Source organism: Neopsephotus bourkii, unplaced genomic scaffold (assembly GCF_033783945.1).
Source record: "Neopsephotus bourkii isolate Nb327-2 ecotype Australia unplaced genomic scaffold, CSIRO-AGI_Nbou_v1 NB_718, whole genome shotgun sequence".
Lineage (NCBI taxonomy): Eukaryota > Metazoa > Chordata > Aves > Psittaciformes > Psittacidae > Neopsephotus > Neopsephotus bourkii.
In genome coordinates this window covers 593932-621732 of record NW_026901217.1, presented here as the reverse complement: position 1 = coordinate 621732, position 27801 = coordinate 593932, and the positions used below count along the sequence as shown (strand labels likewise).

Sequence of the window (27801 nt, the reverse complement as noted above, 5' to 3'; positions counted from 1 at the left end):
GAAATCACCTTCACGTTCAAGCATAACTACCATTTCTGCTCATGGCTCTGCCTGTTACAGTTTTGGGCAGAAGGTAGAGATGGCAATTGAGAATCTAAAGCAACAGCAAGAGCCTCTGCTTTGAGGTTCATAGACTGCTGCAGCATGTCAGAGTTCTTTGTGCTGTTAGAGGCACAGTGTGCTCAGTAAGGAAATGCAGTCTTTTGCTGGAAGAATTACAAAGATACACAGAGACACGTTTTCAGATACAGTTTCAAAAATTAAAGGAGCTTAAAAATATTGATCAAGAGCAGTTTTTTCATAACTTAAGGAACCAGCTGTTATGAGTAAAGCTATGAATTCACTTCTGTGACCTTGTTGCTATTGTATAGCTTAAGTCTGGAGCACACGGGTGGCAGAAGTCAGTTATATGCAGTTGTAAATAAAGCTGGAGTAGCATGATTGTTAGCAGTGAATGTGCTCAAACAGTCTGTCATTAGCAATGGATTAAGGCACTACCAAAATGTATATAGCACTGAATGGATGGCTAACACATGTAGCCATGCATTCAATTCTGCATTGGAAATATGATGCCTATGAGCTGTACGATGATCCAGTCAGCCTCTTTCCTGAGTCTCTTCATCTATCATACTTAAACTGTATAAGCAACTGGGACTGTCCAGGCTGAATAGCAAAACTGCAGTATGAAATAGGCCTGTTCTAACATGTCAAAAGAATTGGCACCCACATGCAGGATATGGCTATTAGTATTGCTGGTAACGGCAATGAAAAGTCAGTCTAAGTCTTTACATTTATTTTGCCTTTGCATTTATTTTACCTTCTTGGAGAAAGCAGAAGGATGCAGTTAGGAAGTGCATCTTAATGCACTTAATGCATGCTTAATATTCCAGTATGGTATGAAGCTTTCAGTAAAACAGAAAAGACACAAACCCTAAAATTTCTTCAGTATTGCAAAAGCCAGGGTGGGCAGAACTTACTCTGAAATAGATCACTTCTGATTTTCACAGTGGTAATTCCAACCAGATCTATTGCTTTATATGCAAATAGGAAGATGAGTGCAGCTGCTGTCTCAGCTCCTGGCCATGGTCACTTATCCCACCCTCCATCAGCATATTGCATTTTCCTGCAGCAGCACTCGTGTGTCTTATTTCAGTGACTCCTAAATGATTGTGTTCCTTTAGGTGCAAATTAAGTAGGTGTCAATTGATGTTTTTCTGGACAGCATATTGAGGTATTACTTACAGTGAGTACTGCTAATATTGGTGGTGGTGGTGTTTTTTTTTCCACCCAGATCTATATTTTTAGAGATTTCTTAGAGATACCTTTCTTTATGCTTTACCTGACGAGACTTCCCTGTCATCTCTTTCTCCTTGGACTGTTGGTAGAAATCTTCTTCCTGCTGCTAGTTACAGGTATGCCCCAAGGGATACTAGTTGTATTATGTATGTGCATTTCCTTGAGCTACAACTAGGTTACTTTAGCAACCAGCTGTACATTCCAGAGAACAGATACGTATTTTGCCTTTATACAAGTCTCATCTCCAGAGACAAAAACAGTCTTCTTGAACATTTTCTTAGGTAAAAGTCAGTGGTTCTCTACTGATTTATATGTGATCCAAATGTTCTTCTGTTACATAGAGATCCTTTTCATTGCATAGTTTACCTGAGTCTGCCCATCTGTTTTAGACACTACTGTGTCTACTTAGTGTCCCTCCTAATACACAGCTTTTTCATGGCTATGTAACTGTGACCTCATTTTGCAATAACATGAATATTATAATTTCTGTGGCTGCATCCTTTGATATTTAGTGTAGTACAGTAAATTTTACTGGGAGTCCACATTGCAAATTGTTGTTGGAGTAGCTTCTCTGTTCTTTTGGTCCCTAGGTAGAAGTGCTCTTGAGCAACCAGCATACTGAAGCATTCCTCTGAAATGTGAATGGGACAGCCAATTAAGAATATTTATGATAAACTAATTAATAATATTTATTGTGGAGCACTATCTGGAAGGGTGTTCATTAACATCTTTCTGTTTTCATACCAGTCCCCAGATGTTTCTCTCATTTGCTTTCAGGCATGTTTTGCCATGCAAAGAACACATCTTTGTCCTGTTCTCATCCCTCTTGCAGCTGTATTTACATTCCTACTTCAAAAGTATGGACAAAGCCTTTCCTCTATGTTCTGAAGTTGGATTATTCCTAAGCCTTTATATATGCCTTACTGAAGGTATTCTTTTCAGCAAGCTGGTTAGTGCTGTGTGTTCGCAGCAGAGGCAGAAGCAGTGGTGATGCGCCCTTCCTTCTCATACACCTCCGCATCCTTCTCAGCAACCCCCAGGGTGGAGGAAAGAAATCTGTGTACTGTTTAGTGTTCTGCATGTAGCACAGGTCTGAATGTAGTGTTCTCTTATTTAATGTGTCCTTTTGCTCACTAAGGAATAGCTGCACCTCAGTTAATTAGTCTACCAAGACAGATTGTACATTATTATTTATAAACTAAGTTGCTTTGGGATAATAACACTGCTGCAATGCCAATGAAATAAAAAAAAACCCAAACAGCTTTTGAACATTATGTTCATGTATACATGTGTGTGAGACACACAGGCTTCTCCCATGACTCTTGTCCTCAGATACTACTAATTTTCTGTTCTGACAGCATGCAAAATAGTGTGCCCTGGGGACAGCAGGACTGTGGTGCTTAATTTGTGTCCCTTGCTAGCCCCTTGGAATAAGTTTTGGTTTGGAAAATGGAGACAGATGAAGCTGTGGGAAATTGTGTTGCTGTCCCCAGTTAGAGGAAAAGCTACCTTTCATATTGTCATGTAAGCTAATATACGCATTGTGTGAATCTGTAGTCTGGGAAGACATTCTCCAGTGTGCTGTAGTTTCCCCCACCAACAAAAATAAACATAGCAATTTCAATGCCATTTACCATTTTTTTGGGGCTAGTCCTTGGCTTCCTTCCCAAACAGCTCTGTGAACTCTGAGCTCAGGGTGTCTTTCAGTCCCTCTGTCCATGTCTGTTTGCTCCAGCTACTGGACCTTTTTAAGTTCTGGGAGATGCTGCATCTCCCCATTTCTCTACTAGATTCATTTATTTTGGCTCCAGTGGGCTTAGCGCTTGGAGTAGTGCTGAATGCCTGGTCAGAATTGTTATAGTTCCACGGAAGGTAGATGATGAATTTTCACACTATATCTATTTTGTTTTGGTTTACCCCTTTTCATTTTCATGTACTCACAAGGATTTTTCAGTCTTTCTCTCTGTGCTCTGTTCCTCTATGGAGGTAGTGTTTTCAGAAAATCCTCCCAGATCCAATGAATGAGTCACTGAAACTGTGAAGCAAGATTCTGCTCTGTTTATATTATAGCCCAGTATTGGGGAAACGGTAACTAGTCTTTCTCCTCTGTTGTCTTTACGTGAGCACACACTCCCACAGAAGGATGAAGAGCACAGCCAGCATGTCAGTACAGCACAGAAGCTAGTGAAATACTGAATGTGGCAGGACTCGAGAGTCAAACGGCTGCTTGTGCAGTTTGCATTTACAGCACACATCAGTTTGGGTGCGTTGTAATGGTACTGGAATGTACAGGTCAGTGTATAGGCATGACTTACAGAGAATGAGCACTTGTTTACTGGGATTCATGTAAGAATAGTATTATAGCTTTAATAGTAGAACAACAACAGTAATGGACATAACAATATTCTCTTTGCTTTTCTTTAGAAAAATAAGTGTTGAAGGATGATTGATTAAATGTTATCTGTTTTAAGGCATTTAAAATGGTTAGACAGTTTTATATGTAGACCACAGAATTTTGCAAAATACATAAGTATTTGTAAATATATTCTAGAGCAATTCTTTTTTCCTGCAGCCTTTCATTTTGCTCTACATGTAGTGATTACTTTGCTGTCTTTTCTTCTTGTTCTTTGCTTAATATTTAGAGTTGACTTCCTGTCATCTTAGCTTCTTTGTTGATGTAAAAGCATAAATTATTCTTAATACCGTTCTTCCTTAAACATTCGTTGTACGCTGATAGGCTTAGAAGAGATGGGATCACCAGGAGAATGGATGACTCAACCTTCTACACTGAGTCAGCAGTCACAATGAGTAGATTCATATACTTTTGGCATGTAGGTACAAGCTGTCACTTCATTTCACTGAGTTTTGTTGAGGCATTTTTTTCAGAATAAATTCAAGCATAGTAAAGTATTAGTGTGACCTATTATATGGTCTGCTTGGCTGTAGGTTATGATGGAAAATGCATTGACACTGTTACCTGCTTTTGCTGTACTATATTTGCAGTTAAGAAAACAGCTTTAGCAAGCCTTTAATGTTTGTATTTTCAACGGTTTCTTTTTGAAGAGTATGTCAGTAATGCCCTGTGGATGTGTTTAAATATATAACATGTAGCTGGTATTCCACTTCCACAGCCACATAATGTTTTGCTTTTTCCGAAGTGTGTTGGCTGTTTTTTGAGAAGACCTAAGATTTTCAGAGATACTGGCAGCAAAATAGTTCAAAGGGCATTAATGCCATGTGGGGCTGTGGAACTTGCCAAGCTATAAGCAGGATATAAAAAAACCTTATTTCTTTGCCATGAGCTTAAAAGTAGTCCTTATGTTGTGTTAAATAGTTCAGTTGGGCTGTTTTTTAAGGGAAGTGATGCACTGTGCTCAAACTGACAGATTCTGTGTCACAAGAAGTCATTTCTCAGCCAGCATCAACCTTACGAATATCCTCTCTAACTGAAGAAATTGTTGTGAACAGCAGGAGCACAGTGTCACAATAGAGACCAAGTAGGCAGAGGTTTTATTTAATTTCATTTATCCTTCTGCCCTGGGATTTTCTGAAGAGTTCTGGTACTTTGTGCTGATACTCCCCATTGGAGAGATACAAGTGAATTATCTTCATGTCAGCTCTACCCAATGAAATTCTAGATTGTCTTACTAAGCTGCCTTCTTGCAGGAAAGTGATCTAATGATTGGATTGTCCTGCTATCATAGAAATTGGTTATCTCCTATGCTCAAATATCACCAAGGTGGTAACCACTTAGTACAGATCTTCTTCCTGTTGTTGAAGGTTTGTCAATAGGATAAAAGCCTGTGCTATTGGAATTAGTCACACCTACTTTATGTATTTGAGACATCCCACAAGTAAATCAAATTATTATTTATGGGGGACTTATCTCCAACATGCTCCAGTACCTTTTACAAGAGTTCAGCTGCAGGGTTCCTGCCAGTCACTGGTGGAGTTTTGGGGATATTTATTTTAATTTTTCCTAAGTTTCCTGTCTCTGTTTTTCCCTGCTTTTTCCCTTTTTGTCTTATCCCACTTGTACCACCAAATTATGATAGGGTCAGTTTGAGACTATCTATCAAGAGATTACATTAGAAGTTTGGGCTAAAGCAAAAACTTCAAAACGCTCAGTGAAGATTAGATTTAGTTGCTTCCTTGTTCCCTTTTAACTGTTATGGAAGGAGTGTTAAAATCTTCAGCCAGTTTTCCTTTTATTTCCTCAAGCAGCAGGTCCTAGCTCCCCCCACTCAAAAAAAAAAGTAAAATAAAATATAAACCAAGCTGAGTTGGCCTTTTTTATGTATCGGAGCTTTCCTTGCCTTGGCTTCTCATCAGGCCAGGTTTGCTTGCTGTGAAGATAATCACTCATCTTTCAAAACGTTAAAGGTCAGGTGCACTTGAGGAAGCCTGTGGTTGGCAGTGACTCCTAGAAAATTTCACAGCATTTTCTTGATAATTAGCCCTCCAAATCCGTGGGCTTTTCTTTTCTTCCCTCTGGATTCTAAGTTCCCAGTGTAGTGTGATGCTCTGCAGAAAGCACTGGGTAGGTGCTATAACAGTATTCACTGTTGTGTCTTCTCTGCTGAAGAATGTAAGGTGAATGGGTTTTGCTTCTGAGCCAATGCATGCCTCATTAGTCTACATCCCTTCTGCAGAACAGCTAGTGGGGCACTTGTTTCTTTTCTCCTTTTTTATTTCTTTGGTGCTTTCATCCTTTTGTTCAGAAGGGATGAGGTGTATTAGTCTAAAGAGTGAACTCAGTCACCTGCATGAGTGAGCCCAGGGTAACAGCAAATAATTTGTCTATACTTGTTAGCTGGAATAAGTTTTAATAATGATGTGACATATCCAGAATACAATTATTCTTCTAATTTATATGCCAGACAAAAGAATTGGTTGTTTTGCTGTCTGCTTTTAGTTATTATAGATTTTTACTCAGTGATTAATTCTACTAAAAAGTTCCTAATGTAGTATCAGACTGTATAACCTAATCACTGAAAGCATTTAACTAGTTTAGAATGTGTTTAAAATAGTCGTGTACTGTGAAAATTGTCAGACAAGAGATGATCAAATTAGGCTGCTAAGGGAGATTTTGTGGCAAATGGAATAAGTGCTTATGTAAAATTACCTACTGTTGCAGTGTGTGTAAGTGTGTGTGTATGCGCACGCACATTCATATACTGGAGCTGTTGAGCCTCTGGCACGGAGCTTTGCAGAAGCTGCAAGTATTTTTAGTGGAAACGAAATCTCAGTTCAGTGCTGTAGCATGTGACTTCCTATTTCTGTAAGTTACTTCCAAGGGACTTCCTCTGTTAAATCGGCTTGTCTCTAGAGATCTGATCTGGAGCTGGCGCTTAGTCTGCTTTGTCCTGTGCCTGTGACAGCTTTTTCACAGAGTTTTCTTTTGAGAATTTCATTTTTATTTTGTACTGTCTCCAGCATGCAAGGATCTAGTGGCTGCTACCCGTGATCGGAAGCTGAATACGTTCGTACAAGTCTCAGTGCTACATCCAGCAGAGCACATTTTGACGAGGTATTCAAGCACTGAAATCGTGGAGGTGAGAGTCTTTCTTAATTCAGTTAACATGTTGATTAATAAATAGCTTAGAAAGGGAATGAGAAATAAAACAAGTTAGTGCATAGTCTTAGGTAAGACAAGCACACTCTGGCAGTTAGTAAAGCATACCTAAGAGTGTTCTGTAGTTCTTGGCATTTAACCAGGATAAACAGTTAGCAATGAACTTGGCTTTTCATTAAAGCTGTGTTGTTCCAAGTAGAGATGTAGAGAATACTCCGGTTCTCCAGACGTAAGTCTAGAATGAAACAGGGAATAGTTGCTCTCATGAAAGAACAAGGCAGTGCAAAGTAAAACCAAATTAAGAGTGCAGTGAGTTGGTAAAGTATTTTTAAATTATAGCACATAGGTGTATTGTATGGTCTGTTATTCTGTTTCTTGTTCTATTTTTTTCCTTTGGAAAGTTGATGTTTTGCAGTTTCTAGAAGTAGCCTAATATTTTAAAATTAGGGAAAGAGTGCATGTATGTAATGTCTGTGACTTTATATAAAATAATTAGTGTCTTGCATCATGTATTATATCTTTGCTTTGCCGTATAAGTGCAAGTGTCAAAACCAGCAAAAATGGTTAACAGAGAAAATGAACTGTGAACAGGCAATGTAGGTGTAATTTGTTTAACTTACTGGAGAGACTCATTAAGAAGAGGGAAGTCTTATTATAAACACACACAGGATTTTGCCAAAGGCTTCTTTTAACTGTTAAATACAGTAGAAATATTTCATGAGCTCTTTGTGTGATCAGTTTCAACCAACTACTAATGAAATTGTTACAGTTTCAGCCATCAACCATCCTGAAACTGCTTAATTCAGGCATCTTGTGTCTGATCAGGATGTTTCATTGCAGACTGTCTGCAACGATGTGCAGAAGATGGAATAGATGTATATTTTCTTAATAGAAGCTGATGCATTTCCTAACACAATGTCCTAGATCTGAATAAATCCCTGAATTTGTCGTGTCAAGGTTCTTAGCTTCACAGTCAGGCTTTGGGGGAGGGGGAAGAAAGAGGCAGAGAAAAGTTATTTTCTACAAAAATTCAAGGATACAAGCCTGGTAATCTTTGGAAATTAACTATAATTAAACATTAGGAAATGATAAGCACCATTTTATATGTTTTATTTAATTGTCTGTATGTTTGAAGCTGTGATATAGTTACCTCTTTGTAGAACTTTTAGATATAACCATGTTAAAAAATACAGGAATGTTTTCTTGCTCCACTACTGCCTAAGAGGGGTAGTGTAATCCCCTCCCCACAAAGCAGTATGCTTAATGTAATACAGGGAGTCTCTATAGCATTTCTGTAGACATTGTGATTTAATGAAAATCTCTTTGTTTGTGTGTAGGTTTTATTTTTTAGGTTATTTAAATTAATATGAAACTGTGGTACTTTCAGAGAGTATTGTGAGAGAAAGAAAGGGATGGTTTATTGCATGTTGTATTCCGGATACTGATACCTGCTGACTGAGTTGTTTAAAGGCATGTTGTTAGTCTCTGTTTCAGAAACAATGTCTCTTCCAGAGATATTAAGTGTTTCTGAAAGTTATTTGAAACTTTCCTGAAAAAGTTTTAAAGTTCTCCAGTTTTCTTACTGATTGGATAATGCTTAGCTGATCAGATCTCTCTACTGTAGAAGCAAAGCTCTTGAAAGAGCCCACAGTTTGTGTACATCTGCACTGGTACACTATACATTGCACAGCTGTTACCTTACTGAATGTTTACTCATGTTACACAGGGTACAAAAGATCCACTGTTTTTAACTGGTGTGACATTCCCACCGGAATACCCTATCTATGAGGAGACTAAAATAAAACTAACAGTCTACGATGTCAAAGATAAATCTCAAGACACGGTAAGTGCTTTGCTTCATTTCTTGCATAAATCATACTGTTGATTCCACATTGTTCTTTGGCTCTCTTTAGCAAATTTGCAAATTGGGGGAATAGTTTATGTGAATTGGTTTTGCTCTTCTTTTCTACTTAAAATGTACCTTATTTTTTGTTGTTAAGTTAGATAGTAGAAAAAGAGAGCCAGGCTTATGATGGGCCCTTTGCTGCTGTTTAATTAGTTGCACGAGTCGGCACAGGAATTCCTGGCAGATGAAAGATTACTCTTCTGTGCTTTTTGATGGCAGAGAACATATGCAATAGAGTGAGATAACACCACTGTGAATAATTTTTCAGAAAATGTTTCTGATAATGTATATACCCACACCAGAATGATGGTATAGCTTTTAACCTGGTGTTTGAGAGAGATAATCATACTTCATTTTAATCTCTTGCATGATGATACCTGCAGGTCTGCAGTGGCTGCTGCTATTACTGGTTTGTAAGAGTCCAAGGTCTTGTGTGTCACTGCTAAAGGCGAATCATTCTGAATTCCAGTATTGCATATTTTGTGTTTCACCATCAGCTTTTTATGCTGAGAAACAGTTACTCTCTTGATATGATATGTGGAGGTCAACATGACTGTTTGAGTGATGTAACTGCTAAATATAGGCCTTGAGTGCCATCTCATGTGCTCCAGGTGATCTAAAACAGCCTTATAGAGCTAGAAGATATTATAGGACCTATGGGAAATGTGTGTTTTTCTTCTGTGGCAGCTGGAGTCCAGCTGATAGTTTTCTCTTGGGCATAAAAAATGGCCCTTGATACCTGTATTTAATTAGCTGAGCTGCCCTTTACATATCTGTAATTGGCCCCCAATATGTTTAAAGACTGTGGAAACCCATGTCATGACTGTGTATGTGTTCATTATCCATAAGAGGGAAATTAAAGGCATAGCTCACGACTTGAGAATGTCTTTGAACTGCTTGCAAAAGTAAAGTTATATGTTTAGAGGATTCCTAATGTTTTTCAGGTAGAAAATAGTTGATATATTTGTTTAAATTTTGGACCCTTGTGAGCAACCAGGTTGTCTCCTTACTGTGTTGTTTTTTGGTTTGTTTTTGTTTTTTGGTTTTTTTTTAAATGGGAATATGTGGAATATTTTAGATGTAGAATCTGTATTTCTTTTGGTTTAGGGACTGTGATATTCTCTATTTAAGAATAACCAGCGAAAAGGCATGTATGCGCATTTTCACAGTGTGTATATTTTAATTTTTGGTTATGGTTAAAGACTACAGGGGCTTAAAATAGGATCTGCTGTTTATTCAATAGAATTGTCACCCATGGACAGATAGGGGAATTGAGTGAAGGGAGTTTAACTTTGTCCCTTCTCTTGCAGTTTCTCTTGTGACTGACTGATGAAGGAAAATAATATCCCATCTGGAAGCAAAAAAAATGTACTCGATTCAGTTATCCTTGTACTACTACTCTTCTAGTGGCAGACCACTCTATATTGCTTTTTACACATGACAAGATCTAGCCTAGAGAATTAATATAATTTGATAAGTTTTTGAAAACTTTTAAGAACTATTTATAGCTGGTCCTTAAAATTGTAATACCAGAGTGAAGTCTCTCCCAGAGAATGCTATTAACGTAGCTTGTAAGTCACAGGAGAGAATCCCTTTTTCTTTTTTTCATGCCAGTTATGTAGTTACTATGTAAAACATTCCAGATCTGCAGTTTATAATACCTTTTCATAAGGAAAGATGTTACTACTTAGCCATCTTACAACTAGATGTAGGTAAGAAAAATTAAATAAGCTATAAGATTTAAATCAAGGTAGACTGCAGCCTAGTCATAGTGTGAATGATCCTGGGCCACCCAGGCTGTGATTTCATTTGTGCCACTATCTGGATTTCTATTTTCATCCTAGAATATCAGTAGCGATCTAACTAATAACTTGACTTTCCTACAATTGGAAGCCATTGCATTTTTATATTAATTCAGGTGACTTTTTTTAGTCTGGAGATGTATATAGATTTGGAAAAGTCAGCTTTAAGTCTGCTACAGCTTGATACCATTACCAGCGTAGCTGCAGCTGCGCAGACCTTAATGGTTGCTTCATGACCCAAGAAATGGGATGTGTCCCTTTGGCTGTAAGCCTGTTCCAAGTGTTGTGGTTTCAGAATTCTGATGATCCATGCTACGATAAAGCTGGCTTTCTTGTTTCTCAAAAATTGCTGCCACAGCTTATGGCCACAACGTGTACCCCCACCATTTCATAGCCAGGTAAACCGCTTGGGGGTGGAGGGGAATTCAAGACTGTTAGGTCACTTTGGTCTTCTGGGCCATGCTTCCATACTGGTTATGAGCGCATACAAGTGAGCATGTATGGCAGAATAAACCTGGAATCTGACACTGCAAAATATTTTGCAAAAATTGGGCAACAAGCTACAGTAAAAGGAATTTCCACAAAGTCAGGGCTGTACTAAACCTGGTTAGTTCAGTTAACCAGTTTAAAGTAGTTAATATCCTTCATCACGAGTATATTCTTATTCTTTTTTCCTGTGTAATTAAAATGAAACTAAAGGAAGTGAATTGTGTGCATTAAACTCAGCAGGATTTTACTACCACTAATAGAAGACTGTAGAGAAGGCAGGGAAAGGGCAGTGGGTGCATCACAGGGTAAAGTAATTTCTTGGGTTTTAGCTAAAATGCCTCTGTCCATATGAAAGAATTGGGTCTTATTTTAACCTGTTGGATGTTTACTGTAATACAGAAAGAATTAAGTACTGCTCAGTTTGTGCACACATAATGCTAAAGGGAAAGTGGATACTCCCTGGTGAGAGACAACCATATTTTTGTTTTGGCATTGCTGCCATGCAGTGTAAATAGAAACTTTTAATAAAGACTATGCTATTCCTACTTTACTTTTATATATTTGGAATAAAGAAGCTAATAGAGTGTGTTAAGAAGTGTAATTTAAATACATCCAGTGGAGCCATGCCTACAGAGCAATGGGTAATGCCATATTCTGAAAAATGTACAGTGACATCTGTTTCTACATCACAACGATTTTCTTTCTGTATTGCCTTGGGCAAATTTATATTACACCAGCTTGAGCTGCACTGTCTTGAAGATTTTGATAGCTGAGTTTTGTTGTAATGATGGGGCTACACCTGTTAAGTGTTTTTTTCAAGAAAAGTGTGGAAGAAAATTGGAATTAGAGGCTCATACGCTCTTAAAATATTACCTCTGTACCATTTTTGCACAGACATGCTATTCTTATCTTTCCTGTAAGCATGCAAGTTTGGTCTAGTGAGTTTTAAAACTGAAGCCAGATTCATTCTCTTTGAAAATACTGCTTAGCACAAATCAAGTAGCACTGCCACGTGACAGACTCACAGGAAATACAAAATAGATGAATTTGTGTTATATTAAGACGAGGGAGTGCTTAGTGACTAATTTGTGAGAGGGCAGTCTTTCTGTTTTGTGTTTAGACTATATATACTTGTGTCCTGCAGCAAGCATTCTGAACTTCATTGTGTTGAGCAGTGTGGTTATGTTTACTGTACTGTAACATTTAGCTCTGGTGAGACTTCTGTTTGCTTGTTTTCCAAGATTGGTTCTTCTGTTGTCTCATCTATATCTGAAAATCTCATTACACTGACTTTTCTGCCTGTAAAGTGGGTTTGAAAAATGTTTGTGTCTTGTGTGATGGGATTATGTGTGTTTTAATGCAACAAGATCCTGTAAAAGCTGTCCTTGTTGACAGCTTTCTGTGCCTGGTCTCTGACCACCCCTTCACAGTTTCCCCTTATTTTCAGGAGGAGAGGGAGACTTCATATCCTAACTAGGGTTACTGATTTAATGGATGTCTTTGCTGTTTACCTTAAAGAAAAACAGGTAGATATAATCTCCTTTGGATGGATATAAGTACTGGAATTCACATTTAGATATATACAGCCACTCCAGTGCCATCTCCTGAGAACAAGGAGAAATGGGATGTATAAAAGTCAGTCAAAATATTTACGCATTCTACAGTCTGGTCATGCATTTGTTATTTCCCAAATTTTCTCTTAATTGCTGAGAATAAAGTTAGATGAATTTGGTAATTTTAAGAGGAGGAGGGATAAAAGTGAAGTTTTGGATGTGGAAAGACATGTTATAGAGTGAAAATTTAGATTATTTAGGCTTCAAATTGCATGTCTTTTAACTGGTGAGATCTACTAATCTTCTATTAAACTTGCTTACTATGAATGAAACTTTGCAAAAGGTTTTTCTTTGCGTGCTTCTTTGTATTGCAAGTATCCCTCTTAAAATGGAATCACACTGGAATGAGTAGAAAGTGAAGACTGCCTGTCATTAAAAGATGCGTTGTGAGTCTGGTTGTGAAGCCAAATCTAAAGTGACAGCATTCCGCGTTCCCTTGGGGGCATTGATCTATATCGCAAAACCACCACACACTTTAGTGTGGTTTGTCATCTCTGCTGATAAGGCTTCATGGCTTGAATATTAGTAACTGCAGAGCAGGATGTGAAATGCATTAGCAGAGATAAATGTGAAAGTTTGTCCATCATCTACCTGCACTCTGCCTGTACTGGAGTGCTCTTAGTCCGTTCCTCTTATGAATGCTAAAACTACTCCAGCTGCTTTTCTTTAAAACTTAAAGTGGCGTTGGAAGTGCTTGACTTTGTTTAAAGAAAAAACAATTATTCTTTTTCTTAGTTCTGGTCACTGTCAACTCTGCAGGGTTTTTAGGAAGATACTGCCTTCAATTAGAAACTCTTAATATCTCATTCTTCTTAATAGCGCAGTACTGTATACTGCCATGGTCCTACCCACAGAAATATATGCAGTAAAGCTTCAGATGTTGATGTGTCTGTTCAACATCATGTAAATTTTTTATTTTTTATTTTTCCACAAATACATACTTGCTGATAGATGTAGTTTTCTTTTGCATCAAACTATAGATTCTTACTAAATGCTATTGTTAGAGATACTGGGAGGGAAAGATCTTATTCTTCTGTGCACATGCATGTCCACCTGAAGTAGTATTTGTTAGTCTTTCTCAGAATTTTTAAAAAGTCTGGATACATAAAGGGAAATTCAAACTGCTAACTTTCATTTGGATTTATATTGAAATAAAATCTTTGAAGTAGCTGAGAGTACAGATAAGGTTTCATATATCTTAGTGTATCTGTAAGAGAACTGGGGATAAACATCAGGACCAGGAAAGTTACAGGTATAAAGTCCGTCTGTAGCCTTACTGCTTTGTGCTTAGCCCTTGAAAATTCAATGGGAGGATTTGACTTTCCAAAATTCCTTCTCTCTTTGAATGCATTCTACTTTTCATCCTACTCTTTCTCATACCCTCTTACTATTGTTTTCCTATTTAAGGCAAACTCCTCCCTATTGGTGTATCTTCAGGGAAAGTTGTAATGGACTATTTGTTAATTTTCCATTTTCTTTTCCTTTTCTACCTGCTCTGTCAACCAAGTGTTACTGCTGCCTCACATGAGGTGAAGGTTTGCTCTGAGAACTGACATTTTGGAAAACTGCTGTAAAACTACATAGTGATGAGACTAATTGTATTCTGTAAAAATGTGAAGGGCTGCCTTAGAAATTGCTTAGAAATAAAAGAGCCAAATAGTAAAAGATAACATTTTCCTGTAGATTTTTATTTTAACCAGCTAAGGATTTCAGTAACGTAGGTGTGATTGTTCTAATCTCTGTAGTACTGTCCAAAAAGCTTGCAAATGTGTCATTTTTCCATGAGTACTTGTGTATGCATATTCATAGATGTCCTTCATTGCTCCATCCCTTACTTGGCTGGCATGGAGGACATAGGAATAGTCAAACAAATCCAAGGTGGTTATTGCACTGCCCTCTCATTTCTAATGATGACTTTTAGGGCTTAAGGGTCATGTGCCTGCTATAGAAGGCTGGGATATTTTCCTCTGAAATATGCACAAAGCAGTGAATAGAGGAAGAAGAGCATGGTGTTCCTTTAGAAAGTGTGGAGCAAGATGGCTGTGAAAACATGACCTCAGGTTGAAGAACATGCTTCTTTCCTTTCAAATGGTTGATACGCTTTCCTTCGTAGTGCCTTTGATCTGGCGTTCCTTGGAGGACACACTGGAGGAGCAGTTCCTCAGGAGGGGTGGCTAGTGCTCTTGTCAAGCAGGGTACTGCAGCCCTCATGGGCAGCCCTGGCACTGCAAGCATGAAGGATTTCCTTGTACTAAAGGCATGGGAATGTTTGAATGACTCAAAGGATAAGATCCGTTCTCACTGGTGATTTCCCTTTCTTATCAGGTGAATGATCTGCTCTTCCAGCTCAGGGGACTGGGTACCTAGAGAATGACTGTGCTTACTATGAAAGACTAAGGCAGAGAAGGCATTAAACAGGCTCAGCCTTTCCCTTGTCCTTTGTAACTGTGTTTGCAGTAAAGGATGGCGATTCTTCTTGTCCCTCCTTTTTTTGCTACTGTATTTATAGAAGCATTTGTATTTGTAGAGGTAGCCAGATTAATTTATAATTGGGTTTTGGCCCTTCTAATTTTCTCCCTTCACAACCTCACAACATCCTTGTAGTCCTCCTGAGTTGCCCACCCCTTTTGCTGAAGTTCATATGGTCTTCTGTTTATTCTGGAGTTCCAGCTGAAGCTGTCTGTTTGTCCATGCCAGTCCTCTTTATGCTGGCTAATCTTTTGTCACATGGGGACGGCCTGCTCCTGCACATTTAAGATTTCCTTCTCTAAGAATTTCCTGCTTTCCTAGAATCTTCTTCCAATGAATTCTGTCAATCATTCTCCTAAAAAGGCTGAAGTCTGCCCTCTTGAAGTCCAAGGTAGCAGTTCTGCTGACCCCCCTATCCTTACTTCTCCAAGAATCAAAAACTCTATCATTTCATGATCATTATGCTCAAGATGGCCTCCAACTATCACATCACCCACAAGTCCTTCTCTGTTCACAAACAGGTCCAGTGGGTGCCTTCCCTAGTTGGCTCACTCACCAGCTGAGTCAGGAAGGTCTCCAGGAACCTTTGAGACTGTTGACTCTCTTCTATGTTGTGTTTCCAGCAGTCATCTGGTAAGTTGGAGTCCCCCACAACAATGCAGGCTAGCAATTGTGAGACTTCTCTCAGCTGCTTACAGAACATTTCATCTGCCTCTTCCTCCTGGTCGAGTGGTCTGTAACAGACTCCTATCACTATACCTGTCTTGCTGGCCTTTCCCCTGATTCTGACGCATAGACACTCAAGCCTGTTGCCATCATTAAGCTCTAGATAATCAAAACATTCCCTAACATTTAGGGCTACCCCACCACCTCTCTTCATTGCCTCTCCCTTCTGAAGAGTCTAGAGCCATCCATTTCAGCACTCCAGTCGTCAGTCATCTCACTGTGTTTCTGTGATGGCAACTATGTCGTAGTTTTCCCACCGCACAATGCCTTCCAGCTCTTCCTGTTTGTTGCCCATGCTGCATGCATTGGTGTCAATGCACTTCAACTGGGCTACTGATCCCCACCTTTTTGGGGGGAGAAGCCCTAATTCCTATGTGACCATTCTCTGGTGCTTCAGTGGTTTCTAACACATCAATAGCCATCATGTCTTTGCTGCCACATAGATCTCCATCCCCTACCTCCACTGAGATGGCAGACCTAAGGACATTGTTAGCATACCATCCCTCTAACACTGGGCCCCCAGGCTTATGTCAGGTAAGCCTGGCTTTACCCCCTTTCCTCTTCAAATCTAATTTAAAGCTTTTTCACTGAGCCCCACTAACTCTGTGCAAAAGCTAATTTTGATAGCTATCTCTTCCATCTCTCTTCAGAGAAAGGCACTTACCAATAATGATGTAAAAAGTAAAAGGCTCAGCATAGTTAAAATCTAGTCCTTCAGTGGGAAAAATATTTCAAAAATATAATACTTAATATATTTAGATACAATAAGGATTGAAAGGATGAAAAGAAATGTGTATGGAGCAGAGGTAAATCTGCTTTTGCTGTTGTGTTATGAAAGCAGGCACTTAAAATCAGTTTGGAAGCAGATTTTTCTTTTAAAGTTTTTGTGTGTATGTTCTGGAAAACGGAGCAAATTCAGTTTATTAAAACAGATTTTTCTCCATGGGCATGTGTCTCACAAGAGTGTTCTATACAGTTATGGATCTATTTGCACCAGGAAATGTTTGCATTTGAAATTTTGTACTTTCAAAATAAAGCTGAGGAAATAATTCTATTTAAAAAAGAATTGCATGCATTGGGCTTAACTTGAGACTATCTTCTTGAGCAAGTTTTTGTTAGAAGAGCGTAATTAATTGTTCTGAGTAAACTAGTTAAATGGTTTGAATTATGCTCTACTTTAAATATTTGGTGAATAAACATGCAAGGTTTATGTAATCATTTAGGAATGCCAGTGTTGTTAGAAATGCATGTATCATTGAATTTTACAGTAATCAAAGCTTCTTTATTCACTCATCATGCAGTATACTACAGAAGCAAATTCCCATGTGGCTGAAATTCTCCACGCTTGCTTTTTTCATGCCAGAAATGGGGATTTTGTTTTGATTTGTTGTTTGTTTTGTCTTCTTCACCATGGATTGCATGATCATAAAAAGATGGGAAAAAAATCTGGCTTTCTAACATGCAGTTTTTTAATAAACCATTTGCAGTTTGTGCAATGTTGGCTGGAAAACTCTCCAGCATAAATGTGAATGAACATTACAAACATCAACAGTTAAACTGAGAGTTTCAGTGCACACAGTATCAACTCCTTTGTAGTGTTACAGCACTTTGTGGTGTATGAGATTTCCTTTCACTGAGGAGTAAGCTGCCTTCCCTCACCTTAAGTTTATTACTCATTGGTGAGGTCATGGATCTTTGTCAAGCAGTCACTGGCACAGTGACATTAGGTAGGATTATGTTTAGTATGTTTGGTGTGTTTTCCCAGCATTCTGGGGTGTTGCGAATTTGGTGGATTTTTTCTTTCTTTTTCTTTTTCCCCCTCTGGAGTTCTTTTCATCACAGCTATGATATTTTTAAAGCAAGAATAGTTGAAGATTTTTATAGTACCATGCAGCTGTTGATGCTTATTCTTGCAGTCTTATTATCCTTATATCCTTTGTTGTATATGCAGTCTCACTAATGTGAAATGAAAAAGCTACACAATTATCCAAACAATTTTAGTAAGATTTCATTTTTCCCTTTATTTTTTATTTTATTTGAATTTGGAGTAGGGAACACTGTGTCTATTTTTCTTATACCTCCTTTCCCTATCTTTGTTGTTCTTCCCCAGCTTTCTTTGCCAGCTTCAGCATGTATCAGTAAGACACAGTATTTAAAACAAACATTGTATTGGTTTGTATGTAATGGTTCATAGAGCTTTTGAGGTAACTTTGTTTAGAACAAAACCAGAGATACCAATTTGCAAAGACTGTTCTATAAGTTTTGACTGTAAATATTACACCTGAGCCATATTCAAGTGAAATTGAGGCTTCACTAGAAAGAAATTTAAAAAAATCTGTTTTGTCTACAAGTTGATAAGCAAGTTTGTTGTCATGCACACCAAGGAGTAGTACATTTGTACCCATACTTGAGTATGTATTCTTGTGGGATTAGAAGAAAACTTTTTAACTGTGTGTGTAGTACATTGATGTGACTTGATATGTACAATTATATCTGGTAGAGGCTGAAGTCTTCTTGCTTTGTGTGTCTCATGGTTGCATATTGTTGCCTATATTGCTTAGGGTTTTGGTTCTATAGAAGACTGTGAGCATTTGTCACTGTGTTATTGTTAGGCAAAACAAATCACTGGATCTCTATGGCGCAGAAGGAAGAGTAGAGGATACTACCTTCTCTGTTTTGCATCTGTTAGCACAAAATCAGTCAGGTGTATTACTGTCTAGCAAGTTTATGTCTGTACTACTTCCACCCAAATCTGGGAGCAGGACCAGAGGCACTATTGGATCACAGTTTTATGTTCCCTTCTTTACCCTTTAGAAGTTTTACTGGGAGTGTCAGAAGCAATCAAAACCTCTAAATTTTTTTTTCTAGGTGCATTAAGTGATAAAAGCTGATTCCTTTGATTGCAACAGCATGTGCACCATGAGCTGCTGCATGGATCTCTTTTGTCATAAAATGCAGATTTGTAAGTTTGGTTTTGGAGAAAACTATTTCTCTGGTGAGATTACTTCAGACAGGATAGTGTTCTTCCTGATAAAATCTGTGTTGTGTGGGACAAATGTGATTTATTTCCTGTAGAAGGCAGCAGTCAGTATGTCTTTGAGATGCTTGCAAGGCTTGGATTTTGACACACAGCTGCCTTAGTGAAATCAAGCATAGAGGTCCTTGATTTGTTCTAGCTATAGATCCTCACTGCTTCTGTTCCTGGGGAATAACTTGGCAGCTCTTCAAAAAGAAGTAATTGCAAGGCTCCTGCTCAAGAAATTCTCTCTCAATGTGGAAGCTCTGGACAGTTACTGCCCAGTTGTTGCTACCCTCTTCTGAAATAACATCACCCCTGTGACAAGAAAGTTTCTGAATAATTAACTATGCCCAAATGGCTTTCAGGCTTCGGTATAACAGAAAAAAGACTGTCCTTTCAGTGTAAATTAAAATGTAGATACATATACCCTGTTCCGTTGAGAGGCTTCCTGAAAGACTGTTTCCATATATGTGCAATACTCTGTGAGACTTGTGTCCAGAAATTCATTGTCTGTTAAGACATCCTTGGCCTTATCAGTTACTAGTCCTCTCCTAGAAACCAGGAGGAGAGATGTGGTGAGTATCTGGCTAACATTCCAATACAAAATGCATACTGGGAGGCTAGGAAGAATCTCAAGAGTGTCAGTTCTAGGTGTGTTCTAGAGGACCAATCTAGTAGTGCATAATGGGGTAGTCCCATCATTGCTATCATAGATGACACACCACACTGAAGTAGTTTGTTTGGCTGTTTTCTGCTTCATGACTGCTGAAATTTGATTTGGGCATGAGAGTGGGAGATGGAGAGTAACTGGCCAAGCAAAAAGATTGCTAGGGATGTGACAGGCAGAAAGTATCAGAGGGAAAGGAGACTCGTGCAGAGGCAGAGAGATTGAAGTATAAAGTGTGGTCAAGCTTTGTTATGCTAAGAACTTAAATAGCCCATCCCTTTCTGTTTCAGGCTTCCATACTGCTAGAGCTGGATATGTGTGTTTGCGTACAAGTAAAGCTGTGATAGAAATAGAAAGCTTGGGTAAAAAGAAGACCATGCTTCTCTACAATTGCTTTGCTAATCCAGAGTCCATATAATTACACTATACCTGCACATTATTGTTTTCTGTACCTAAGGCTTTTAGGTTAGGTGGTGGTATTAGCGTCAGTTGCTTCTGCAGTCACTAATATGCTAATATAGAGTATAGTAAGTTGTAATTTTTTTGTGTGTGTGATATTGAGTATGAAAATTAGGGAAGTGGGAACAAATTCAGTTTCAGCCTCTATAAACATGGAACTTCGAGCATTAGTAGCTAAAACAACTGTAAGTAAAATGCATGTTTTATTTTCCATGAAAGATGCAGCCAGTATGTGCTGGTATTACTAGCAAGTGAAATACAATGAGTTATGGAAGTCTATTTCACAGTATCACAGTATGTTAGAGATTGGAAGGGACCTCAAAAGATCATCTAGTCCAATCCCCCTCCCGGAGCAGGAACACCTAGATAAGTTTACACAGGAATGTGTCCAGGCGGGTTTTGAATGTCTCCAGAGAAGGAGACTCCACAACCCCCCCGGGCAGCCTGTTCCAGTGTTCCGTCACCCTCACTGAGAAGAAGTTTCTTCTCAAGTTTAAGTGGAACCTCTTGTGTTCCAGTTTGTACCCATTGCCCCTTGTCCTATCATTGTTTGCCACTGAGAAGAGCCTGGCTCCATCCTCGTGACACTCCCCCTTTATATATTTATATACACTAATAAGGTCACCCCTCAATCTCCTCTTCTCCAAACTATAGAGACCCAGCTCCCTCAGTCTTTCCTCATAAGGGAGATGCTCCACTCCCTTAATCATCTTAGTTGCCCTGCGCTGGATTTCTTACTATCTTAAAAAAAAAGTCCTATTCAGGGAATACGGAATTGTGTGTAGTTTGCTTACCTACGCCAAAATAGTAATTTCAAGTAACTTCATTTTATTTGTGGTTTCTCATTCATGTGATACATTCATTCATTCAGATTTAGTGCTACAAACTGTGAGAAAAAGCTTATCATACCATAGTAAAGTCACTTCATTTTTCAATGAAATATTTAAGTTGCCTTTTTCGAAGAGGGAAATGTTTTAATTGTGATTGAATTAGTGTAATAATCACACATTATTATTAGCACTTATTTTAAGCAGATAAATACTTTCTCCCAAATTAGCCAATGCTGATGCTGTAAGAACATCTGTAACAACACCTCACCTTACCAAAAAATACAGTGGGTTTGGGGGACATTTGGTTTTGCCTCAGATTTCTGAAGCTAGTTTGTTTTCTTGTCTTCCATTAAATGAATCCTGCTTTAAGTGGTGGTGTTGGTCAAAGGAGCCTTGAAACATTGGGGGAAAGAGGGCCAAGAATGTTCCACATTGTATGATTTATTTCTCTTGAAGTGGTTTTGGTTTGGTTAGGGGATGCTTTTTGGGGGAAAGAGTTTGTTTCTAGCAAGATCCTTGGCCTGATGGTACTTTAAACTTGTCAGCTCTAGCTGACTGGGTGAGTCAAAATTTCCACATGGCATAATTTCTGGAGCCTGGGCCGGCAGGAAGTCTGAGGGCGGGGTGCTGCTTGCAGCCCAGAATATAGGTTAGTATCTGAGCAATAATAACATTTCCAAGAGAGAAGGGTGAAATTCTGAAGGGTGCATTTATTTACGTGAATTTTTTTAAATTTGTTTTTAGAGGAGGGTTTCAGTTGTTCCTTTCTAACCTCTTCCTGCTTTCCCAGTTTTCAGATCACTGAGAAGATCACATTTAAGTAGTTTATTTTATCAGCCTGGTGAAAAGATTGGAGTTTGTCCTACATGGTCTAAAAGAGCAGTGTGTGCTGTTTAGTGCTCTGACTTTTCTTCCATATGTTGTTTCTAGAGTCAATAATAACAAAATCCTAAGGAAGATGAAAATGGTCTGTATCGAAATGCTGAATAGGATTGAAGGTCAGCATCCTATGTAAACAGAACAGTTCCTATGTATACTGGAGGAACATGTGTGCGTGTATTTACATTTACACAGTGTGTTAGAAAAGGTTCTACTTTTTGAGGTATGGTTTCTTCAGGATGTTAGAAGAAGAGAACTGAAATGTAGGCTACCATAGCAGATATCTTTATTTACTTATTTATTTCTTAGTGCTTTTTCCTAGTTCTAAATCTATATGGCACTTGTAACCACTAATGAAGTTAACCGTGTATCTCCTTGACCTTTCCTTTTCAAAGAGGAAAATTGAAGAAGCAGGGCTTTTATTGTTACATTGGTAGCTTCATATCCAGAATTGGATTTTTCCCAGTTCTGTTAATCACTCCTTTAATATCTGTATCTGAAAGTGGAGGTAATGTATGACCAAAGTATTTCTCTGGTAGCATTAGTTCAAATACAGACTTGTTTGCAGCACATACTGCATCTCCTCTGGGGTTTTATGAAAATGTTACTGTATTCGGAATATTTTGGTACTGAATATTAACTTACAGCAATTTATTCACTGGAAAATATTTGTGCAGGGAAGGACAGTGGTGGCCCTGTTAGTCTGAAGAAAGCTGTATGTGTATCAGCCCATTTTACAATAAAAGCCTCATGGCAGCAGATAATTCTTTTAATGTTGGCTATCTAATTGAATATAGCACCATTGCAAAGTTTTGCAAAGTGTGCAGTCTCTATGCATGCCTTTTGAGGGCAAGTTTTCTGTCCTGACGTTTGCATAAATCCTTATATACAACGTGTAGGCTGAAGAGTGTGAAATGTCTTTGGAGTAAGCTGGAGGATGCTGAACCTGTGAGCTGCATGGCCCTTCAGCTCCTGCCCACATTGCTTCTAACAACCTAACAGCTCTACCCCAGGCTCAAAGTGTCTGTGCCACACAGAAATCACTCAGTGTGGGGGGTATCTGAATAAAAGACCACGGTGCTTTTCCCTTTGTGCCTGATCTGTTTGGAAGCTTCAGAGTTCAGGCAAGCCTGTCTATAGTATGGGTTAGTGTGCTTATCCTGTGGAAAGCAGTTGAGTATGTCAGTTTCTGTCGATGAGACCTAGCTGCATGTTATTTGTAGGAGAATTCTCAGGAGTATTTTGCAAACTATGCTGCCAGACCTCCAGCAGAAAGTGTGTCTGCATGGCAGTATTGCAACAAGGAATTGGACCCTCTTGTCACATGCAAATGTAGTTTCTATAGAGGAAGAGAAAGAGATACTCTTACTTTGAAGTTAAATGTACTCACCTCTGGAGTTAACAACTGTTCGACTAAGATGGCAATGCTACACACTGCTTGAAGATAAAAGGTGAAGTCATACCTTACTGAAGGTATTAGGAGGTGTTTGTCAGGCAGCTGTAGCTATTTGAATCTAGAACATGGACGAACATAGGGAACCAGACTTCTGTTTCAGGAGTAAATCCTCATCATGAGGAAGGACATGTTAAAGATATTTCCTGAATGAGCAAAGACATTCTGTTTAACTGAATTCTCTGGGCAGTCTTAAAGATAATATTAATTACAGCAGCTTTTATGATGGAAAATTACGTTTGCAGTATGTCAGTGCAAGCTGAGTTTTCTCCCCCCAGAGCTGTTAGTATTTTTAAAGCACTTGAATTGAGGTCTGGATGTAATTTAACTCTGAAAATTTCTTCTTAATGAAAACTTTCTATACTGTAAATGTACAGAAATGTCTCCAGAAATCATATATGAATCTAGGACCTTCAGAACAGTCTTACTTGGAATGGAAAAGGAATTCATTGAAGAAAAGTAAAGAGAAAAAGCAAGGATGGATGCCTCACTGATCTTCATGGAACTTGTTGAATTCCCTGTGAACTTTTGATATGCTCATGTCACAACTTACTGTAGAAGTTCCTATTGTTCAGTTCAGAAACTTAAAGATGTGTTTCAGTAGTGAGTCAAATGTGATTTGCCGTGGACTCCCCAGCACTTTTTATTAGTGTAGGGGCCCCATTTGACTGGAGCAGCTTGCACTGGGGCAACCAGCATAGCAATAACCTGGCGGTGCAGAGCTAGCAGCTCTACCTAGCTTAGGCTTGACAGAGGCACTAAAACCTTCACAAAATGACTTTAGTCAGCTTTATTTGGTCTGCTGGCAAACGTCTAGACTTCTGAAAATTGACAGGGAGGCTTGTGACAGCCTCAGTTTCATGGTCCTTCCTCATTAGGCTGTCTTTTAAAGCACAAGACACATCACTCTTGAGCAAAAGAGAACTTGTTGGCATGGATTTCATTGAATATTTTTTGTTCAGTTGACAGCTGCAAAGACTGAGTTGATTCTTATATAATTTTTGTTCACCTTGGGGTTCATGTAATTTGTGGCAGGCTCTCTTTCTTGTCACTTTATCAGTTAATTTTTGTATTTTAGCATAGATGCTCCACTCCAGTGCAAACAAAAAGCAAGAAAAAAGCCAGTTTTCCAGATATTCTCTTAACAGATAAAGGACAACTAACTTACATGCCACAGTAGTCATTGAGGAAACCATAGCTTATACACTGGACTGGAAAAAAAACGTGAAAGCTCTGGAATGGTACTGGATTGTTTAAGGTGCTTTTTAGGAATCAAATGTGAGGTCTTGACTCTTTTCTCTTCCCCCCTGCCTTCCCCCACATCAATTTTCACTGTAGCTGAAGATTATGCTATGACTTATGGGTTGGATTTAGATAGATATTCAGACTGGAGATATTTACACACCTAAAGATGCCAGTGGGCTGCTGTATGGACTCTAATGAAGTTAAGCATCCAATTTTCCATTTTTTAGCTACTTGAGGTACTTTTCGTCAACCTATACCTACTTAGATGCCTTTAGTGCTGCCTAAAGAAGTTTGCCAACACCATTTTCAGTCTCTACATACTTTTAGAAAATGTGACTCTAACTTTGCCAGATTGGTGTCCACTATAGCATCTTTTTTACAGATGTCCATGTGCCAACACAAAAGCGATATGCTCCATAAACTTTCAAGATGGAGGTCAAGTACCCTTTCAGGAGTTGATCAACCAGTAGTCTGGATGGAATACATTCCTGGCCATCAGATTGTACCTCAGACTGGCTTCTAACAGTCTGTAATGGGAAAATTGATTACAGCTCTCCTGTAATCGGATGGTGGGGTGGGAGTTATATTGGCCTACACAGTGATACGTAGAGACTTTGAGCAGTCTGGGGGAGAACAGTGTCTCAGCTTCTAGTCCTTGCCTTGGTGATTATTTTACAAAATCAAGATGAAGAAATTCACTTACATATGGCTGATAGGACCTGAAAGAAGCGTGAGGAACTCAGGCTTTAATGCAGTTTTACTAGGTACAATACAGTGACATGACAACTCTGGGGATTGAAAATTGAGTAGGAGTACCTTTGGAATAAAGAATCTGGAAACCCATGCCTGGGAGTTTTATAGACAATCAACATGCCATCAAGTTAAAGTATTTTCAGGAAAGAGTTGCCATAACCATAACGAAGTAGTCATTCAGCAGAACAGACTGTTTCCATTGAAACATTTTGGACTGAATTCCAAAATATTACTACTGTGATGTGCAGCTTCCCTCACATTTCTGTTAGGAAACTGTGTGGGTATTACTCTGTTTAGTCTGTCATTCTGTTTTACTGTTCTTTGAACTTGAAATGCAGGTTGTTACTATAACATAATTTTGTCTTATATGCCTGGAGAGAAGTATATTGTGGAATTTGGTTAGAATTTCACAATTAGGAATTATGTAATGTCTTTTGTATTTTGTAAATGGACTGTTCAGTTCAAAAGCATGGTGGGTTTTTTAATGTGTAAAATTTGTATTTTGTTTTGTTTTCTAGAGGGGATGAAGATTGATGTTGGTTAGTTCAGTGAGTTAAAGCCATCTAAAAATTGAATTGACCATTCAGAACAGTGAGAACAGGTGCACTGAGTGAGTGACTTGAGTCTCAGAAAAAGAATGAAAACTTTTGTTCTGAAAGAGGTAAAGCAATAGTAAATATGTGACAAAGGGGTCTTTTAATAAATAAAAGGGTTAAAAAAACCAATTAGTAAATTTGGATTCAGCCCGTGCCCTTGTTTTTTTATTAACAGCTGTGTTTTTGAACGGAGATATAAATAATATTTTCATTACTCTTCTTCTTAGAGTCACAGGGAAGTCTGTGAAGGCTGTGATCCTTTGCTTCTAGATGTTTGTTATATAGGACTACTGGAAAGGAAATTAAGTGTTTAATATAGCAGTGAGAATACTCTGAATCAAAGTTCAGCTCTGTCAGCATGTCCTTTATAAATTCATGGTCTCTGAGTTTTTGTGGGCATGAAAACTGGCTTCAGGCTAAATTTATGAAGATTTAAGGCTAAACTCTTTAAAGTATAAGGGGATTTTGGTGCAGGAATACCTCTTATTGTGGCAGTGTGAATATATGTCATAAGGAATATTTCTTAAAATGAATTTTAATATAGGTAGTAATTTTTTGATTCTTGGGGTTCTTGGTTTGGGTATTTTGGGTGGGTTTTTTTTTTTGTTGTTTTTTTTTCCATTGTATGGGTTTTTTTGCGGCGTGTGTTTTTTCAGCTTTTTTGTTTGTTTTTCTTTCCATTTAAAGTAATTTGAAATGGAGAATAGGCTGGTAAGAAATGTGTGGAATAAAATAGTGATCTGTGCTCATACTGATGTATGTAATTAGCAGAACATATTATAATCAGGACAATGCTCATACTTACTCAAGCACCACAGAACCAGACAGGAATTCAGATTTGTCTGAATTTGTCATGCTGCATATTGGATGTACGTATGCTAAGTGGTTAAAAATGATTCAGACTTCATAGCAGGGTATCTCTGCTCTAGTCTAGAATAGCAGTCATAGCCCACAGGGCAATACAGGCATGACAGCAGCCAAGCAGTGCCCAAAAGAATTCAAGGGGAGTAAAGCTCAAAGGCAATTTACAGTGTTTCAGGTACATTCAAAAAAATATGGTCTTTTGGAGGAGGGGTATAACTTTATTTGTTTTATCAGCATATGCTAATGTCTCTTGCATCAAATGTCAGTGAGAACATGAAGTTGGAAGGTCCATTGCCCTTCTCTAATTTCCAGCAGCCCCAGTTTTACAGTCTGGGGAGTACCGCCTTAGTTTAAATAGATCTCCTTCCTTTGATGTTAATGAGCAGTTGCATTCATTTAAAATAATCACATCTCCTTGCAGCTGTTGTTTTGTGATGCTAAAAAAAATAATAAATTGAACTATTTTGGTCTTATTACCTAAAAGTTGTTCACCATTCTTACCAGCATTCTTAATCCTGTTTCTTGAATATGAATGTCAAGTATATACAGTATTGCTCATAAAGTGGAAATACCTTTCCTGATGTATCTGAAAAGGAATGTGCTTTTTTCAAAGTTGTTGATGCCTCGTACTCAGCCTGCCAATGAATGGTAGGCTTAAGTCTTTCTGCTGCTGTTTCCTGAACTGGCATGCTTCTAGCTTGTAGAGGAAGTGCTAGTTGTTACTAATTGAATGCATGGCCTTGTACTTAATACAGTTACGTGTGTGTTACTCAGGTCTCCCATGTGTAATTCTTTCTGTATCCCTTTGTGGCTTTACTTGTTACAGATTCTGCCTTTTAAATTTTATTACAAAGCTTCTGCAATTTTTGCTGTAGTGTTCAGTGAAAACATGAAATAAAATTAGCCCTGCCACTGAGTCTCAAGGAACTGTTATTACTGTTTCAACCCTGCCATTTCCTGATTAGTCAGTCTGTTATTCTATTTGCTTTCTAACTGACTAATAAATTTTTGAAAAGCCACTATATCAACTGCTTTATTGAAGTCCAGAAGATAAAAGCTACTGACTGCATTTCCGTTGTCTAGACAAACAGTTATCTTACTGAAGGAAAATAAGAAATCAGTCTGCTTCATCTCTCTTTAATGAACATGTGTATTTTCCT

At 38.3% G+C, this 27801-nt stretch overlaps 1 protein-coding gene across 7 annotated transcripts in view; it reads left to right on the top strand.

Moving 5' to 3' along the window:
* The window catches only part of INPP4B (inositol polyphosphate-4-phosphatase type II B), a 315400-nt gene that overhangs the window by 142491 nt on the left and 145108 nt on the right, over window positions 1-27801 (top strand). For 6 of the 7 annotated variants that reach the window (XM_061354114.1, XM_061354112.1, XM_061354115.1 and 3 more), the window contains 2 exons: window positions 6733-6851; window positions 8598-8714. In XM_061354114.1, the coding sequence (XP_061210098.1) occupies window positions 6733-6851; window positions 8598-8714 (236 nt within the window). Of the gene's footprint in view, window positions 1-6732; window positions 6852-8597; window positions 8715-16220; window positions 16411-27801 lie in introns of those variants that run through there. The other variant, XM_061354116.1, reaches the window with a different exon arrangement.